Source organism: Alligator sinensis, unplaced genomic scaffold (assembly GCF_000455745.1).
Source record: "Alligator sinensis unplaced genomic scaffold, ASM45574v1 scaffold318_1, whole genome shotgun sequence".
Taxonomy (NCBI): Eukaryota; Metazoa; Chordata; order Crocodylia; family Alligatoridae; genus Alligator; species Alligator sinensis.
The window spans coordinates 361,223-381,036 of NW_005842421.1; the positions used below are offsets into that span (position 1 = coordinate 361,223).

Below are 19,814 nucleotides of genomic sequence, written 5' to 3' on the forward strand. Positions count from 1 at the left end.
GCTGGCCCCTCCCCCTGCCAGCCCTTGTGTGGGGGCTGAACCCCTTGTGTAGGAGCTGAACACTGTGTTGGGGTGCCGTAGCCCTTGTGTGAGGGGCCAGCCCCTTCTGTGGGGACCATCGCCCTGTGGGAGGGCAGCAAAATATGTATTCATGAATTCATGAAACCTGTATTTAGAGTTCACTTTATTATTATGATAAGAGACTTGCTTTAACTCTGTAGATATATCTATAAAACATTGTCCAACTGATCACTGTCTGTCTCACTCTCTCTCTTTATAATGTTCTTTTGTTTTACTTGTGGAGGAACATGTATTTGTGGGTATTTTAGAGAGTGATTTGGGGATTTTTTTTTTTATCAGGGATTTTTCAGTTTTCCAAGAGGGAACACCAGAATTCCTGCTAGGAAAGCCAGTGGCAGGACCCTGCCTGCTCAGACCTGGCATCTTGGACCCAGCTGGCTGTGGCTGACCTCCTGGCCAAATGGGGCCAGGAGGACATGGTTTGACAGTTCAAAGCAGGCCACCACACTGGGAACATCTTCTGGGCAATAGCTGCCCAGGTGGCCGGGCAAGGGGCACACATGGCAGTCGTGCCTCACAAAGACCAACTTTGTAGCCACAGTCTGCTTGCAGCTAGCCCAGAGGGGGAGATGCCTCTATTGGCTGTGCAATCCCCATCTGAGTCTGGCAGGTGCACAGCAGATCACAGTCAGGCAGCAGCCCCCACTGCCAGACTGCTGCAGTGGGCAGAGGGTGCAGGGAACTCTCAGGGCTGCTTCAGCAGTCCAGCTGGTACAAGGGGCAGTGTCCTCAGGTACCAACTGGCTGGGCCCCAGAAGCTCCTGAGAGCTAGTAGCCCTGAGCTACTTGCCAGGGAGGCTTTTTATACTGCTGGGGCCAGGACAAGGAAGCTTTTTATACTGCTGGGGACAGCACAGGGTGCTGGCCCCGGGCTCTAGCTCCCCCTGGCTGCAGATCCGGGAGGAGCCAGGCAGGGTTATTTTGCCCCTAGTGGCACAATTTGCTCCACAACAAAGTGCATGTCCAAGCACGTGCACTGAGGCAAAAAGCCCTGGCTCAAATTTGCACCGCTTCTATTTGAGCTGCTGCAAGCACACATGCTTGCATGCGTAGACGCACCCTTAGTGACTAGCTGGAGTTTATAGCAAATCTTCTAACCCAACCATTCATTATTCCTCAGGACATGCCCTATAACACAGCTGTTATTGCTTTGCAATGTTTTTCCATTATACAATATGTCTTGTATATTGCTTTTGTACCTTTTGGTTGTAGTGTAAAGGAAACCATAAACGGACAAAACAAAAAACTAGGCATGATCATGCATACCACAATCCAAACAAAAAGTTACCCAAGCCTTTCTTCATAGCAGCCTGTGGTTGTATAGTGGGAGAAAGACTGGTTTTTGGTTTTTCTGCTGGTCCTTCTCTACAGTCTACGCCTTTGTAACCAGGACAACATCTCCATTCCAGTTCTGTTACCATTTTATATGCAACTGTGTAACGTGGTCTGAAACTCAGTCGGTATCTGTCAAAATAGAAAGCAATACAATGGCATTAGAGTTAACAAACTTGATGTGCAAAAGGGGTTTTCACACAGTTAGTTACTAGTACTGCCCTGAAGAATCAAAACCACTTTCTGCTAATGAAAACTATAGATTTTTAAACATATCTCTTTATACAGCACAGCTGTTGCACAGGAACTTACTTGAATTTCATACCAACAAAACTTTTCCTGCTTATTTTAACAATTAAATGAATTGATTTTCTGCCTCATGTTTAGTAAAATATTCTTCAGAATTTGTGTTTATGATACAGTAACACTGTAAGAGCTTAGGGGGGGTTTGGTTGTAGCCCTGTTAGTCTCAGAACATAGGCAAGCAAGTTCTTTGGGTAGATGTGACATCTTTTATTAGATCAGCTTAGTAGTTGGAAAAAAGTTCTTAGGAAGGTTTTGGGCACAGTCACCCTTCTTTGCACAATCACCCCTCTTCAGGCATAGGAAATCTCTGCTGTTCTGAGACTCCAAGGAATGAGAGAAGCTAAAAGCGTGACAGGATATCGGTGAGAATGTAAATGGGTAGAAATTAGGAAAACAAAAGGTGGAACAAGGGAGGGAGGGGGGAAAGAAAGTCAAAGGTGAGTAAGGGAGACTCTACAGTAGTAGTAATTCAAGGTAGAAAAGAAGCTGTCTGTGAAAAGGAAATAGCTGGAAATTAGGAAGACAAAAGGAAGAAAATTAGGGGAGGGATGAGGAGAAAAGGGGGAGGGGAGGAAAGAAAAATGTAAGAGGTCAGGTCTGGCAGATACCTGGTGAATCAGATATCAGGCAGCTTGTAATATGTCATAAATCCAACGTCTATATTGAGTCCATGATTTTTTGTATTCAGTAGATCTATGACGTGAAATTCATAGGCTCATCTATGAAACGTGTTTTGCAAGTTCCCTTTGAGGATTAGAACTGAGAGATCAGAGAGAGAGTGATTGTCTTGTGAGACGTGTGTCCCACTGGTAACTGTGTATTCTTGTCTTTGATAGATTTTTGGTGTGCATTCATTCTGGTGCGCAGTTGTTGTTTGGTTTCTCCTACATATTTTCCATCATGGCATTTGGTACCCTGGATGAGATATATACCATTTTTGGAGGTGCAGGTGTAAGCTCCAGGAATGTTGATGGTTCTGTTGTGCAGTGTAGTTATTGTGGGGGTGGTGGAGATCTGAATCATGCAAATTCACCAAGAAAGCTGTAACTTACAGTCAAGCTCTCTGATACCACTGAATTTGCACCGAGGAGAATACCCATGATCACCACATCAGAAATCTCAAAAGGGCCTTTACCCAACAAAGATCCTCCAGAGAGAGAGTTCACAATTTTTCAAGAGCCACTCAGATACCACGTGAAGAAGGGAGATTAGGCCTGAAAGCTTGCTAATAACGTTTTTCCAACTATTCAGTTGATCTAATAAATGATATCACATCTACCCAAAGAACCTTGCCTGCCTAAGAGTTTAGAGGGCATTCTAGGGACAAGCAAAACTGTGGAGATGTGCATCTGATAAGCAGGGATCCTGGTTTTCCCTAATAAAAAACTTGCAAATTTGCTGATTAAAAAAAACTTGCAAATTCTCTGACTAAAAACCCCAAATCCATGATTAAAATGAAAGGCCATTATATATATATCAGTTGAACACAATGTTTTATTGATATAGTTACAATTTTAAAGCAATTTGGAAGCCTACCAGTGCCTCAATCACTATAATAAAATAAATTCTAAATACCTATACATTTTGGTATTTGATTTGGGGTTTTTTATCATGGAAAACTCAAGCTCACCCTGCCCCCTTAGCTCATAGAACGCAGGTGCAGGTCCCCGCCCCTCACCGCCCAGCAGGTACAACCTAGCACTGCAGGGCAGAGCAGAGCCATGTGGGGAAGCTACTTGCTGCTGCAAGCTCTCTGCTGCCCTGGTGAGGCATTCCCTGCCCACACAGCAGCAACATAGGCAGCAGCATGGGGTTGTGCTCCTCTCTGCTGTCGCACAGGCAGCAGACGCCTCACCAGGGCAGCATGGAGTGTGCAGTGGCAAGGAGCTTCCCTGCATGAACCTGCTCTGCCCTGCAGCGCTGGGTCACACCTACTGGGCTGCAGAGGCCCCTGGGGAGGGCAGCAAGGTGGGGAGCCTTAGCCCACAGCAAGCAGCTCGCTGATCTGGGGGTCATGGTACCCCCCTGCTCCCCCACGAGTGCACAAGTGGCAGGGAGCCAGTCCCACCCCCCTGCTCCCCAGACAAGCCACTCATGGCCCTGTCCCACTCCCTGCCAGGACCCTATGGTCACACATTCTGGCCCTGGGCCCCAAACCCCACACACCCTGCAGCTGGGCAGCAGCCCCAGCTCTGCCCAACTCACTCCCTCCCTCCCTATGGGGGCCTCCATCCCCCTTCCCCGCCAGACTCACCTGTAGTAGCTGCTCTCCAGGCTGCCTGGAGGCCATGTGCATATATTCACATGGCACCCCCTGCCTGACCACCTTCTCCCATTCCCCCCTCAGCTCTCTGTAGGCTGGAACTCTGCCAGAGAGCTCACTGCAAAACTGCAAAATCTGTGGGTTTCTCCATTAAAATAAAAATATCCACATTTTTCTAGGATAAAGGGGGAAAACTACGTTTTACTCTGTTTTCCATGTGAAATTAAAAACCCAGATCTCTGTGGATAAGAAAACAGACAGACAAAGGAAGGGCAGATCAGGGCAGAAAACTAAAGGCAACTAGGAAATACGAAGGAGGAGTTGTTCAGGAAAAGTGGGAAGAAATTCAGTTGAGAAGGATCTTGAAGACAAACCTAAAACATTAAGCACAAGCTCCTTATTTCAAAGGACAGCAGACCTTTGAAGCCCTAAAAAAAAGAAACATCTTCCTTTTAATTATTATTTTCCCACTCAAGCTAATTTTTATTTTTTTTAAATCCCGAAAAAATAATTCAAGAAAATAAATACAAAAAAACCTTATATACATACATTAAGTTTTCCTAGTTAAGTAATGAAAAGTCATGAAAAGGACAAATTCAATTTGAAGGTGCATTCTTAACTGCATGCTCCATCTTTAATCAGGATGACCACAAACTATCTCTAAACATGGTGTCCCCGCCACCCCTATACGTTTAGATACACGTGGCATTTTTGTATTATGGAGACAGAGCCTCCCTAGGGGCCTGTGTTATATTTAAAACACTTACATGTCTCATTTCTGTATGAGAGATACAGAAAATAACACACACAAACAAGCAGGAACTCCTTCCTTCAGCTGCAGCTCCTTAAGCTAGTATACTTGGAATAGCAAGTGACATGGCTAAAAATAAAATGTTACCTCAGTGTTTTAAATAATGCCTGAATTGTGGATAAAAGTAATATCCTATTGCCACCCTCCATTTATGGAGTTGGATGGGTGTTTTCTTTTCTCCTGTTCAAGCACTGACCAACTAGTTTGAAATACTTATTTCACAGCTCTGATGGCATTAGAGTTGCAATGAAGTGAAAGGGAAGGCAGGATAACATCACAGAACTAAAGGGAATATTTTTCAGACTTCAATGAACCCTGAGCAATCCCATATGCAGCACACTTTGGGAGACAGGCAGCATACTCAAGAATGGGCACCAGAAACAAAAAGCTATCATAAAAGTTGGACTGCATTTGAATATCTGTATTAAATTAGCCATTTTCTTGCATTAAAATGTGAAGAGATGTGTTGATTAAAAAGAAAAAAATGATCAACCAACAGATTGAAAAGATTAAAACCTGCTCTGATTGGGAAACTCCAAACACAAAATGCATTAAGGATGAATGTAACTGTTACTCTTGCCAGCTTCTCTTGACATATGAGAAACTAATTGCTCTAGTAATTATATGCGTTATCCAGCATCTTCCATATAGTAGATATATGTTTGTCACAACCCTAATTTGACTATAATGTTTTATATCTGTTATTAATTTACTGACCCTTTCTAGTTTAGTTAGCTGTTCAGTGTAGTAAAAATGCGTAGTATGTATGCTGCTCTGGACATACACTGAACTATTCCTACATTCAACTCAGCTGTAAAATGGCAAGGAGAGGAGTCAAAAGCAGCCACATGTGATACTAACAACATTGCTTCCTTGTGTGCCATTGTCTACAGAAACTGTCATGTTAGCTTGATGGGTTACTTAGGCTCAGGGGAACGTTTGGAGAAGTATGAATCCTTGTTTTTTCTAATAAAATTTACTTCTGTATTCTGTAAAAACACTCTAACCTTGGGCCTCCAGAAATACTGAGATAATATTTTTCTGTGTTGTTGACTTCTTTGCCATCTCTTCTTTGAGAAAAAGATATTATCAAGGCTGTGCATATAATCCAATACCCTCTTCAACTATTATTTTCTGGGCAGTATAGTGAACATCTTTAATAGGAAGACTGTCTGAAGTTTCTAATTCTTGCGAGTGTTTTACCTCAAAGACAGAAATGTACTGGATTTCTCATCTGCTACCAACTTAATGTTAATAATAAAGGATACACTGGCTCACACAGATTATCTAGGTTTCAAATTCTGACCTGCTGCACATTTATTCAGACTTTGTTCTTAACACTCTTCACATTCATGACAATATAAACATAGTAGCAGTAGGCTACATAAAAGTTTGCATTTTCTAATGAAATATCTTACAAATCCTGTTTACAAATGTAAAGCACAGACATGCCAGGGTCAAGTACATAAAAATTAAATAGATTAATGCAGCGGAGGGGGAACACTGAAAAGGACAACATCCTGGCCACCCAAGACTTTCCTGTTCACTTCTCACTTATCTATGGTATTAAACTACTTATTATGTAGGTAATTTAGATAGGGTGCCTTTACTTTGAACTGCTTGCTGGAGTCAGTGGAGTGATGGCAGATTAGTTAGGATGTTTTAGTGGTTTGAAGTGGTTTAAGGGTCATTACAATCATCTTTGCAAAGAGTGCATAACTGGAAAACAAGCTTTGAACTTTTCAGTCAATTTTGGCATGCCGGAGATCGGTACTTTTCCTCTGTTTTCCATGAAATTCTGAATGGCTCTAAACTATGCGATCCCTTCCATCCCTCCGAGGCCAATGGCATTTCTTAAACTTAAGATACTCTTCTGCAAACACCATTTTGTTACAATTATACTATTCCTAAAAAACTTCTAAAATAAAGACAGAAAACAAAACAACTTTTATTTTAAAAAAAATCTTACATCAGAGCAATGCACTTTTCTTGTAATAGTTACTTTTGCAAGTCATAACATAAGTTACATATTTATACTTTGCAGACTTTCTCTATGACTTACAAAAGGTTACCTTAAACAACATTTAAATAAAAATAAAACATGAAAAAGCACACACAAATATTGAAGAGTACAACAAGAAGTAAAACCAATTAAAGTCAAATATAATTCATCTGATAAAGCTGCATAGGATTTTTATAGACTACTTATCCTACTAATAGAAAAAGAGCAATTACAATATTCATACCATTACTTGATGGTATGGCTGTATGAACAACAAGAGTGAGTATACCATCCTTTCAAATAATTTTTTAAAAATTTAAGATGTAATTTACAATCCTTTCAATAGCGGTATACAAAAACTAATCCAACCTTACGCTGACACTGTCACTCTAATTCTGAATCTACAGCTAAAAATGAACAAAGCATCTGTGGATCAAAATCTCTCTTCAAACTGCTCATGGTCTACACCAGGGGGTGCCCAGAGTTACTTACCCTGGGAGCCACACCAAACCTCCACCAAAGTCAGAGAGCGGGGTTGGGTGCAGAGGGGGGTGCTAAGGAACCCAGAGTGAAGGTGACCACACACCCCCTGCTTTGCCGAGCCACTCTGGCTTTCTCCACAGGGAGCATGCCCCGGGGTAAGTGGCGCGGCTGCAGCCCCCGCTTCTGGCAGCCCGGTGTCCCACAGAGCCGCCTTGGGAAGAAGTGGGCAGGGCTTCGGTGAAGAAGCCTCAGAGAGCTGCAAGTACCATGCTGGAGGGCTGCATGCAGCTTGCAAGCCATGGTTTGGCCACCACGGATCTATACAAACAGCACTGAGATAAACTGCTCTGGTTTGAGTTCCAGCTTTGCCAAACTGATTCAAGCTAATCCGAATCTTAAAACTCAACTCCACTGAAGAGAAATCAAAGAATCAAAATGTTTGAAAAGCCATGCAAGCAACATCTTACAAGTTCTATCCAGCTCTGGCATTGGTATCAAGACAACTATGTACTTATGATGAATTTTTGACCTGAGAGTTTAAATTGAATTTGCCCAGCAGTGGCCCTGACCTTCTGTGATACCAGATATGAGCTCATAACTCACACTCTCCCACACAATTCCATCAGAGTCAGTGGGATAAGTCACATGAGGAAAGGCAATCAGACTTAACTCTAATGCTTTTCTGTTTTCTTTCCAGCTACACAAAGATTAGATAAAGCAGCTCCTTAAATGATGTAGCACTTTGACTACTGATAAATGTCAAGTGCAAATGTGAAAATTTCCCACACAAAGAGTTATATTATATCTCACACTCTAGATAAGCTTCTGAGCAATGGTTAAGAATAGGAACACTAATTAGATATACATTTGGGCTAGTACAGACATTCAACAAGTCTGAGGAGGAATCGATCAAACCTTCCTAGGTTTCTCTACACTGCATAGATTGGCTGTAATTAGGCCCCTAAGCTGCCACTGGTGCCAAGCTCCAAGAGGCCTGATCCTTACTTCTATGGATTACACCAGTCCCTGCTGCCAGTGTGAGCTGCCTTTACCCACCCCCACTCCTTCCCACCTGCCTACATCTGTGCTGGCTTGGGTCTATGGCAGCCTGGAGTAGATGAGCACCCAATGAGTGCTAGTGTGTCTCCCTGTGAGGGGCAGCTAGCAGGGGGAGCTGCAAAGACAGCTGGTATGCTGAGGGGCAGTGACCTAACATGAATCAATAGGGGATCCGGTACAGAAGTTCGAGAGACCAATCTAACCTAAACCTATTAAATCTGATAAGTCATCAATCCAGGTCTATCTTAGACTGGAATCCACCATTTTAAAACCAGTCTATGTGCCCTGAACTTCTGTTCTGCTATGGGTGTAGACCGAATTTCGGTCACTTATACCCAGTTTATGTGTAATGTCTGTACCTAGCCTTGGTGTTTGTCCCACAGATTTTCCTAGTCTAAATTTAAAATGAGTTCAAAGACCAAAGCCAAAGAAGATCAGTAACCACCAGAGATTAAGTCTCCGGTCATAAAATCAGTCTAGTATAGGCAGGACTTGTGCCTAGAGGGAACCTCACTAGAGTCTAGCATAGATGTCATACAGGAGTGGCTAATCTGCAGCACGTGCTTCAAGTGGCACAGGCAACCTTTGTGTATGGCATGCAACAGACTGGGGATGGGACAAACAGGAAGGACAAAACAGGACAGCAGATTGGGCAGGGAACACAGCAGGGAGCAGAAAATAAAACAGCAGATCGGGAAGGGAACACAGGGCAGAGAGGAAAAAGCAGAACAGTTGATTGAGCAAGAAGAGAGGACTAGAGTAGCACTCAGCAAGAGTGTGGGACTAATTTGTGGAACATCTGCCAGAAAATTTGGCCCCCCACTGATGACGTACATGAACCTGAAGGATTGGTACCAAGCAGAATTACTTTCTGGGCCCGTGCTTTGATTTTAAGTCTTTTCCTACTAGTGAGCACATTCTAACAATGTTGCATATATTCTAATAAGGTTGCATATTTTAATGGTACACATGGATTAGGAGTTACTAGAATGTATAAGTACACTACAGACAGGGTGTTACATTCATCTGGCCCTGTGGGCTGGGTGAATGGTGTGGGGCTGGTCCTTGGACTAAATCAGGCCAATGGGCCCATGAACCAAGGACACTCCACCCCAACCTCCCCCATGCTAGATCTGGCACCTACTCCAGCCACTCTGAGATCCACACTTCATGCTTCATGTGTCCCAGAGTGGCTGGGGTGGGCATAGTGTGCAGTGTGGATCCCAGAGTGGTCAGAACAAGTACTGTGGGTGGTACAGGCTTGCTGGACAGACACCACATGTAATACAGATCTTGGAGCAGTGGGAGTGGGTGCTACACAAACTGGCCAGACTGTGCCATCTGTAGCACCAATTCTGGTCACTCCTGGATCTGTCTTACAGATGTTCTAGGACTGCGCCATATGAAGTGTCTGCTCCAGGCAGTCTGGGACCCGCACTGCACAAGGCGTCTCTGGGCACTATGTGCGGTACTGGTCCCAGACTACCTAGAGCAGATTGTGTGCAGCACTCATCCAGAAGCACCCAAGCAGGCACCATGTGCAATGCAGTTCGTGAAGTGGCTGGAATGGGTGCTGCATGTGGTATGTATCACAGACCTTGTCCATGGGGGCTACTCCAGGTCAATTCAGACCCAGGAGCAGCACTGAGGGCCAGATAACAGGGCTCCATGTGCTGGATCATGCCCTCAGAGCCAAACTGATCCTATCTACTCCATGGGTTATATCAGAAAGTGAACAAAATGCACTCAAACTCACAGAAGAGAGAAAGTTCCAAGGAAGTGTTGTATCAATCTATACTGTTGAGTGAGGTGGAGGCTATGGGTTTCTTGTGTCATGTCCCTTATACTTTGAGGCAAATTAATGTGCAGTCAGGTCAGGTCCTCAGCAGACATGTGGTATAGCAAAAATGGAGGAATCCTGTGCCCTCCTGCACTAAAGAAGCATACTGGGGCACTTTTATATGTGCTCCTGGTTCCCCGCAGAGACAACTCCAGAAAAAAGGATTCACTGTGTTTCAGGGTCCCCTTTAAAACCTTTGGAAAACTCAGATTTTCCTAGGTGCCACCAGATAAATCTAGTGAAAATATTATGACAGGGAAAATTATTGATCAGATGAGTTTCTATAACTAAAACAATTGTTAATAAATACAGACTTGTACAGTGTTTAAAGGCGATGAATAAAGATGAAGCATTCATACTTCTAATTCTGCTAAAACCTACATCAGCACTTAACAGTCTTGCTTTCCACACCCTTGTGTGGATTTCCTCCCCCTTAAAGATGGTCATTCTTGCTGAATCAGACTTACATAATACAAATCAAACTGTTCTTCTAAAAAGCAGGAATATCAAGGCACACTTTCTAATCTCTCCCTACACCAACTCCCCCACCCCCAAAAAAGCCAGCTGTTATTTTCAGCAGTCCTTCCATAACAAGAGTACAGCTACCAATGGCTACTGCCTTCATTGTGAAGCCTTCAGTCACCCTGCTAGCTGATGAAATAAGCATTAATTCAAAATGTAAAAAAATATCCTCTGATTTTTAATATCTGAATATTTTAGTATTAAAAAATTAAACCTTCACTGTGCAGCCGTCAAAGTACTGTAGTTTTCAAATATTACCCTTCCTTTCCAATTGTTCTCTTACAAAAAATGTTGCATTAATATTCACAATTTGTTGCAAGTTATAGATGTTGCAACATAAAAATATTATTATGGGTCTAAGCCACAGCAGGAAGCAGTTAGCTCCGATATGTGGAATGCCACCTAATAATGCTAAAACAAATCAAAAACATATGGATTTAATTGGAGGGAAAACATATGGGCCAACTTGTGTAACTACATATTAATATTCAGCATTGAGGGCAATGTAAGACAAAAAATGTCACTAAACACTCAGTGCAAGGAAAAGACTAGAATGAAGACATTTCTATACATACTTGATCTCAACTGTTTATTCTAAGACCATGACAAAGATTGGTCTAGAATTCATGGAAGTCATTTGAAAGGATACCATTTGTCTATAGAAGGCTTTTAGCCACGCTCTTACTGACCATGGAATTCCATCCTTTTCATCTGATACATCACTTGATCTCCCAGTAATGGGATATCTGGATGTGCACAGAACTGTATTTGAAGATACAACTAAATACTAACGCATTTTAGTACACACATTTATTACAGCAGGGTGGCCAACCAGTAACATGGGTACCACAAGTGGCATGGGCACCCTGTGTGTGTGGCACAAGGCAGATCAGGAAGCGGACAGGCAGGACACTTCAGATAGGTCAGAAAGCAGAAGGCAGAGCAGGAGATCAGATAGGGAACAGAGCAGGGAGCAGAAAGCAGGGCAGTGGATTGAGCAAAGGAGTGGGGTTGCACTGGCACTCAGAGAATGGGTAGGGCTAATTTGTGGCACACCTGCCAAAAAGGTTGGCTCCCACTGCACTAAATATATTTATTCTTACTTTCTGGACAGGTTCCATTTTATCAGAGATCTAAATTCTTAGATAACATAATGCCTCATTGAAGCAAGCTGTGAGTAAAATATCAGCATTATTTTAATCAATAAGAGTTTTGCCAATGACTTCTGTAATCAAGATTTCACCCAGTATTCTTTATGCAGATACCAGATGCTCTCTAATACAGCTTACTATGCTACCATATAACAGCATGTGCAATGGATTTTAACCTGAGGTCACAGGAAAGTACGGCACAAAGGGACCTCACAAGTTCATCCAGTTCAGCCCCTTGCTCAAAGCAGGATCAGCCCTGACTAAACCAAGTGTCTGTGTAACCTGCTCTTGAAAACTTCCAAGGATGCAGATTCCACAACTTTTCTAGGCAGCCTGTTCCAATGCTTGACCATCCTCATAGTCAGAAAGTTCCTCCTAGGCTAGGTACAGACATTTTGAGGTATTAGGGAGAGATTAAATCAACTCAAAATGGCTGCCTGATCAGGATGGGGGGCTAACCATGGGGGTTGGGGGTCCAGAAGGCTAGGAGAGATCAGGTAGGGGGAAGATGCAACCCGCATGTGGGGTAGGAGGGCAGAAGCAACCCATGGGTAGGGTAGGGGAAGCAGATGCAACCTGTGAGGGGTGGGGGTGCAGGTGCGACCAGCAGGTGGGGGGGCAGGTGTGACCCACAAGGGGTAGAGGTAGGTACAACCTGCAGGTTGAGGTGGGGGGGGGACAGGCATGACTTATGAGGGTTAGGGGGAGCAGGTGCAATCCACGAGAGATAAAGCAGAGGGGTGACCCATGGGTAGAGTGGGGTGGGGTGCGTGGGGTTGAGTCCCCTCACAGTAAACCTACACCCCCATCCCTCCCCCCACTGGGACTTAACTTGCACAGCTCCGGCAGCAGTGAACATTGATAAAAGTGGCTGCACCAAAGCAGCTTGTGGGATGGATGTTGAGAGTGCTGGTTGTGGGGGGAGGAAAAAATAGACCAGTGTTGGGAAGGGAGGAGTGAAAAGAGCAGCTCAAGAGCTGGGGCCAGTGGCTGGGTTTTCCCAGCCCTGGGGCAATGCAGAAGAAATAGACAGAAGTTCTGTGCACCAGTTTGACCTTCATTTCATAGTTGTTAGGGTCAGAAGGGACCTCAATAGATCATCGAGCCCAACCCCCTGCCCTGGGCAGGATAGAGTGCTGGGCTCATATGACCCCAGCCAGGTGCTTTTCCAGTCTCCTCTTAAAGACCACCAAGGTAGGGGAGAGCACCACCTCCTTTGGAAGCCCATTCCAGATTCTGACATCCCTTACCATAAAGAAGTTCTTCCTGGTGTCCAACCTAAATTTGCTCTCTGTCAGGATGTGACCATTGTTCCTGGTTATTCCAAGGGGTGCCCTGGTAAACAAAGCATCTCCTATTTCTTGCTCCCCACTGATGAATTTGTAAATGGCCACAAGATCCCCCCTCAGCCTTCTCTTGCAGAGGCTGAAGAGATCCAGGTCCCTCAGTTTCTCCTTGTGGGACCTTCCCTGCAGGCCTCTAACCATATGAGTGGCCCTCCTCTGGACCCTCTCAAGGTTATCCATATCCCTCTTGAAGTGCAGCACCCAGAACTGGATGCAGTACTCCAACTGTGGCCTGACCAATGCCACATAGAGGGGAAGTATCACCTCCCTGGACCTGTTCGTGATGCACCTGCTAATGCATGATAGAGTGCAGTTAGCTTTACTGATTACTTTGTCACATTGAAGGCTCATATTCATCTTAGAGTCAACTATGACTCCAAGATCCCTTTCTGCAGCTGTGCTGCTGAGAAGGTCATCCCTTAGCCTATAGGTGTGTTGGTGATTCCTTCTCCCTAGAAGCAGCACTTTGCACTTGTCTTTTTTGAACTGCATCCTATTCTTTTTTGCCCACTTTTCCAACCTGTCCAGCTCCACCTGAATTCGATCCCTTCCCACTAGTGTGTTTACTGTACCCCATAATTTCATGTCATCCGTGAATTTGGACAGAGTGCTCACCACGTCCTGATCCAAGTTGCTGATTGGATAGCACAGGTCCAAGGACCAAGCCTTGGGGGACCTCACTGCCCACATCTTTCCAGGTCGATACCGACCCATCCACCACCACTCTCTGAGTGCAATCCTTAAGCCAATTTGCCACCCACCTGACCATGTAATCATCTATGTCACAGCCGCTTAGTTTGTTTATGAGAATAGGATGAGATATCGTATTGAAGGCCTTCTTAAAATCCAAGTAGATGACATCTACCTCGACTCCTGCACCTAAGCATTTTGTGACCTGGTCATAAAAAGAAACAAGGTTAGTCAGGAAAGTTCTACCTGCTATGAACCCATGCTGGTTGCCCTTCAGCATTATTTTTCCTGCTGGGCTCCCACAAATGTGATCCTTGATAATTTTTTCAAAGGTTTTCCCAAGGATAAAGGTGAGATTAACTGGCCTATAATTACCCGGATTCTCCTTCTCCCTCTTCTTGAAAATAGGGACCACATCGGCTCTTTTCTAGTCCTCTGGGACCTGACCTGAGCACCAAGAGTGCTCAGACAGCCATGCCAGTGGCTAAGCTATGACACTGGCCAATTCCTTCAGTGCCCTCGAATGAAGATCATCCAGGCCTGCTGATTTAAACACAGTCAGCCCTTCCAAATGACCCTTTACTAAGTCAGTGCTGACTGTTGGTGGGCTGGTGTTCCTTCTGTGCCTATCTATAATGCAATTGGGAGATTTGTCTTGATCCGTGTTCAGGAATACAAAGCAAAAAACTCATTGAAGAGTTCAGCCTTGTCCCTCCTATCTGTCACCAACTGCCAAAGCCTGCTCTGTAGGGGTCTTATGTTACCCTGCGTCTTCTTTTTGCTCCCTATATATCTGAAGAAGGACTTTTTGTTGTCTTTAATTTTTGTCACCAGCATGAGTTCCATTGCTGTTTTGGCCTGCCTAACTGACTCCGTGCAAGTGTGAGCCAAGGAGGTATACTCCTCCTTGGTAGCTACCCCCTGCTTCCACAGCCTGTATGCCTCTTTCTTTGCCCCTTGGCTTTCCTGGATTTCCCTCTTCAGCCAAGAGGGTTTCTTGGCTCTTTTGATCCATTTGTGCGCAATGGGATTGTCTCCTTCTGCACCTGAAGGATTGCTCCCTTGAGGAACGACCACCCTTCCTGAACTCTAGCATTTAAAATTTCCACCGCCATTCAAGAGCCCCATTCTTCATGGGGGGCAGAAGAAGAATTCTGGTTGACCTAAAGTTGGTGAGAATTTTGCCATTAACTTTAATTGGATTCACTTGTCACACCTCAAATTTAACTTGTTCACTGCAGAACAGGGAAAAAATACTGAAGGTACTGTATAGTCCTAAATATGACCTGTATACCACATCTCAGCATTTTAATTTCCTACTTATCTTTCTATAGGTGTTTTTAAAAAGTCTGAAATCCAATAAGGAATTGCCAACTAACCAATTTAGGGTAGAATTTTAATAATACTCCACACTTCTGTGGCACCTATTTTCCAAGAGTATTTATGTACAGGCAATCCTCAGACTTACAACACAATTGGTTCCTGAAAACTGTTTTAAGTCAAAACACTGTAACTCGGAACCAATTTTCCCATAGAAAACAATGTTATAAATGGGGGATTGGTTCCTGACCCAAGGCCCGATACCTATTTTCACCAAAAAAACCCAGAATTTTGTACTCAATCAACTATAGATGAGTAATATAGCTACATTAATGTATTTATATTGTAAATAGCAATCATATTGATTTGGAAGGACTTCTTTGAGGTGACTTTGCTGGACTTTTTGAAAGGTTCTTGGTTGGATTCTTCTCAGGAATCTTGGCTGCAGGTTTTTCTGGAGTTTTGCCTGCTTTCTTAAAGAAAGTGTCCAAGGAAGTTTGGACAGATGCTCTCCAGGGAAATAGGCGACGCAGCAAACTTGTTCGCTGGCATCGCGTCGGATCAACATTGTAAAGTCGAAACTGACATCAGAAAGTTGAAACGGTGTCAATTTATAAATGTTGTAAGTGTGAAACGTTGTAACTCGAAATGTTGTAAGTCTAGGACTGCCTGTAGTTCGTTAACATTACTAAGTTAAGTTTCCTGTGGTCTTGGTCCTTATTTTGCAAACATCCTTCTTTTGTAAATGGGAAACTGCTATGTAGCTAAGCACAAAGCTCAGAATAGAACTTGAATCTCATGACTTCCAATCTCAGGCTTCTTTCCCCTCAACACTAGTGAATTAAATAACAACAGACACCAGAAAAATCACATGTGGTGAGATCCACTCTAAACTGGTCCTTCAGAACAAAGGAGGAAAGAAATGTTTCTAATGATGAGAAAAAAGAGAGATCTGAATTTTAAGGTGTTTTTGCAAAAGTCTTGTAAACCCACATTGGGCAATCAACTACAGAACATTGACTGGTCTAGCAGATGATCTTATTTTCACCTAATGGTCCCCAGGCTCAGGGTCCGGATTCTTCAACTATAGTGGTATAAACTGTGAAACTCTCAGTTGATTTCAATACCTTCACACTCATATCAAGCTACTGTGAGAGAAAATCTAGGCTCCATGGGTGTATCTACACATCGCCGTATGGTGATGTTTCTATGGTGCTGTGCTTTAGTATTTCCTTTTGGAAGTCCTAAAGCATGGCACAGTATGGGCCATATTGCATCTGCATATGGCACACAGATTTCTCCATTAGGTCGCTGTAGCGGTGCACTATACCAGGGGAGCATGCCACTATGACAATGTAGCTGGTGATCATGTTCAGACTAGTGTGATTGCTATGTCTCTGTAGCATGTTATACGAAGATGTAGTGCATCACTATGTCACCATAGGGCAACATGTAAATGCACCCCATTTCATACAGTTTTCTAAGAACTGGAACTATGGAGGACAACCAAGTGAAAAGGAAAGGAGGTATGTGCTCAAGGATAAGCTAGAAAGCAAGAGGGAAACTAGAAGTCACACAAGGGAGCTTGTGAAAGGGAAGTGTAGAAAGCTGAGTAGCAATTGAGCAGAAGGGATTTCAAACTGTGAATTCTGATGAAAAGAATGAAAGACAAAAGCATCAATGACACCAAGGCCCCTGACACACATTATTTTTCTGGTGCGATTAAAGTCTTAAACGTGACAAAAATACCAACTGACCACATATTCAAAGAATTTATGGCACCATAAAAACCATGAACCAGCCACAAAGATGTGACATGAAAAATGTGTAATATCTTTGTGCCTGGTTTGTATGGTGTCATAACTTGAATATGTGGTGTGCCATGCAGGTACTGTTGGAGCCCTGGAGAGGTCCCAATCAGCTATCAGCTGGCAGGGACAGCCCAGAGTCTCACACCCCAGGTGATCTCTGCCAGCTGACAATCAGCTGATTGTCACAGTCCTGGGGCCACCCCTATGGGCCATGAACTGGCAGAGATCACTCTGGGACTGTAATTCCAGTACTGGAGCAGTCCCTGCCAGCTGATGAGAGACTGGGACAGCTCTGGGGCTTGAACCCCAAGGCCGTGATGATCAGCAGATTGTCATCTGGCACAGACTGCCCCAGTGCTAGAACTAGAGGCAATCTGTGCCAGCCAACTGCACATTGGGAATGCCCCAGGACTCAAACCTCAGAGCAGTCCCGATTTGTTGATTATCAGCTGATCATTGGCTGACTCTGGGGACCATAAGAGCATCTCAAACGGCTCCATGGGTCCCCAGAGCCAGCCAACAATCAGATGATTGTTAGGCACTCAACCTGCCAGTGTAGGGGGAGCCCAGGATCATGATTCTAGGCTCCCCATGCACCATCAATATGACATAATTGGTATTTTATGCTAGATCCCACAATCACGTCTCCTGCCACGTAGGTGCAGCATGGCAGGAAGTGCAATTGTTGGGATTACGCATTAGATCCTCTCACATCTTTAACTGCACATCTACCAAGGGCTGCACAGTAGGATGCCAAGGAAAACTAAGGGCACTGACAAACATGCAGCTTTCCCGTCTAACACATGGCACTTCACAGAAAGCCCCATGAGTCAGATTGACCCTCCCGACCCAACAGACATTCAAGATCCACTTTGGAGCCAATACAGAGAGAGAGGCTGCATGTCTGCAGCCTCTTCCCCTACCCCTTCTTCCAGCTCTGGTGCTGTCTCAGGATGGGAGGGGGAAAAGGCAGAGGAGGGAGGTCTGTTTTGGACTTGATCAGTCTGTGCAGGCTGGGCAAATCCCAGAGGGAACTCCCTCCCCACTTTCCCCTCTCCCACCCTGAACACAGCATCAGAGGTGGGACTGGACTGCTTCAGCCCAGCTCTGCTCCTGTTGTGCACTAAGAGAAATTAATGAAGGTGCTCCACTTTGGAGTGCTTTCATCTGAACCCTCATGTAATGCGGGTTCATTTGTCATGCATTTGGGCACTTTTTAAAGTGCTCTGCAGCCATGGTATGCACTGCTGTCACTACATGGCTGTAAGGAGTTTTCAGTGGCTGATCATGTGACAAAATGACACTTTTGTCAACACCCTAAGACAAGAGGTTAAAGCAGAGCAGTGAGTAGAAATGATATATATTTCATTGTATTGTGAAATGTCTCTCTAGCAGATCTCCCTGCCAGCTCAAACTAGGGCAAAGCATTAACATGTGATATGTTGTTTTTTAATTATTTTGAATTTCAGTTATTACCAAAAGCTGAATCATTGTGAGGGATGATTTAGTAAGGCAGTATTACATATCCACTGGTTTCTGCAATAATATTTATTTACAAAATGCTCAGTGCTTCAATCAAAGTTACTGGTTTCCCTTCACCTGGCCAAAATCATTATCAAATAAACGATCCTTTTTGACACCTCCAGAGGGGATAGTGTTCCGGTTAGTGATACAGTGGCACTGGAACTGCTGCACAGCTCAGTTTCTTTCTATAACTCCCACCGTGAGAGTCTCATGACTAAAGAGAGGACAAGAGGCACTGGGATCCTGTTAACTCAAGTGCTCTTTCCTGCTCAAACTGCACTTTGCTGAATGACTGATGTTATGAGATTTACCAGAATGTTGTGTTTACTGGACTGTCCTCCAGTGATGGCGAATAACTTCCACTGCTGCTGATTTGTCAGCAGAACTGGGAAGATGCTTCAACTCATTTTTTTCCTGACTACTTACGGGAAGTGTTCAAGAAACACTATCTGTGCTGCTATCTGTGCCTTTTTGTCTTCACTCTCCACAAACAAATTAACAGGTATGACTGTTCAGAGAAAGGGCAAACCTTAATAGATTATATAGGGAATGAGAATATATATCAATCCAACTAAGTTTCATGAATTACTGAATATGAGATGTTAACTCTTGCAAAGCAGATTCCAACGTATCAGAACAAAATACAACACTGTTTGTAGAGCAAGATATTTCACAAGGTAGCAGACATTCAAACTGGGTCAGAAGTGAAGTGAAGGAAGAGGCAGATACGATCCTATTATAATACAAAGGCTGGACAGCTTGAGGACCACCAGGGGAAAAGAGGAATCTTTTACATCATGGGAAAGTTGGTGTCTCCACCTTTCAGTGGTTTATGAGAGAGCAGATCAATGCTTCAGGGCTTTGCTGGTTTGTCAGGGCCAGAAAGAAATATTTTTCTTCTCCGAATGCATTATTTGGCTGTTTTCTTCTTCTTTTTTTTTTTTTTTATCTTTCTCCGAAGCACTGGACTTCAGGCACAACTAGAGGCAGTAAGTTAGCTTGGATACACCGGTGGCTCTTAACAGTACTTCAAAACCCCTGGGGTGCCTGGCTGGTGGGTCTTGTTCCTGGAATCAAAGTCAAACCTATCACCAGATCTGGGATCAGGGAGAACCTTTTCCCCTCAGACAACTTTGGCTGGGACTGTTTGGGTCTTTTTTTTCCTTTGCCTTTCTCTGTAGTGCAGGGCCCAGTTCACCTCCTCAGATCACCTGAGAATATTTTACCTGACAAATTTTGCACTAGGGATACCCTGGTTTCTTTTGCTCTTTCC

General features: G+C 43.9%; 1 protein-coding gene across 1 annotated transcript in view; it reads right to left on the reverse strand.

The window, feature by feature from the left end:
• The window catches only part of EMILIN2 (elastin microfibril interfacer 2), a 59,508-nt gene that overhangs the window by 30,948 nt on the left and 8,746 nt on the right, over positions 1-19,814 (reverse strand). Inside the window, exon 2 of the mRNA XM_025211685.1 lies at positions 1,370-1,545. Coding sequence (XP_025067470.1) covers positions 1,370-1,502 — 133 coding nt within the window. The 5' untranslated portion in view covers positions 1,503-1,545. The remainder of the gene's footprint in view (positions 1-1,369; positions 1,546-19,814) is intronic.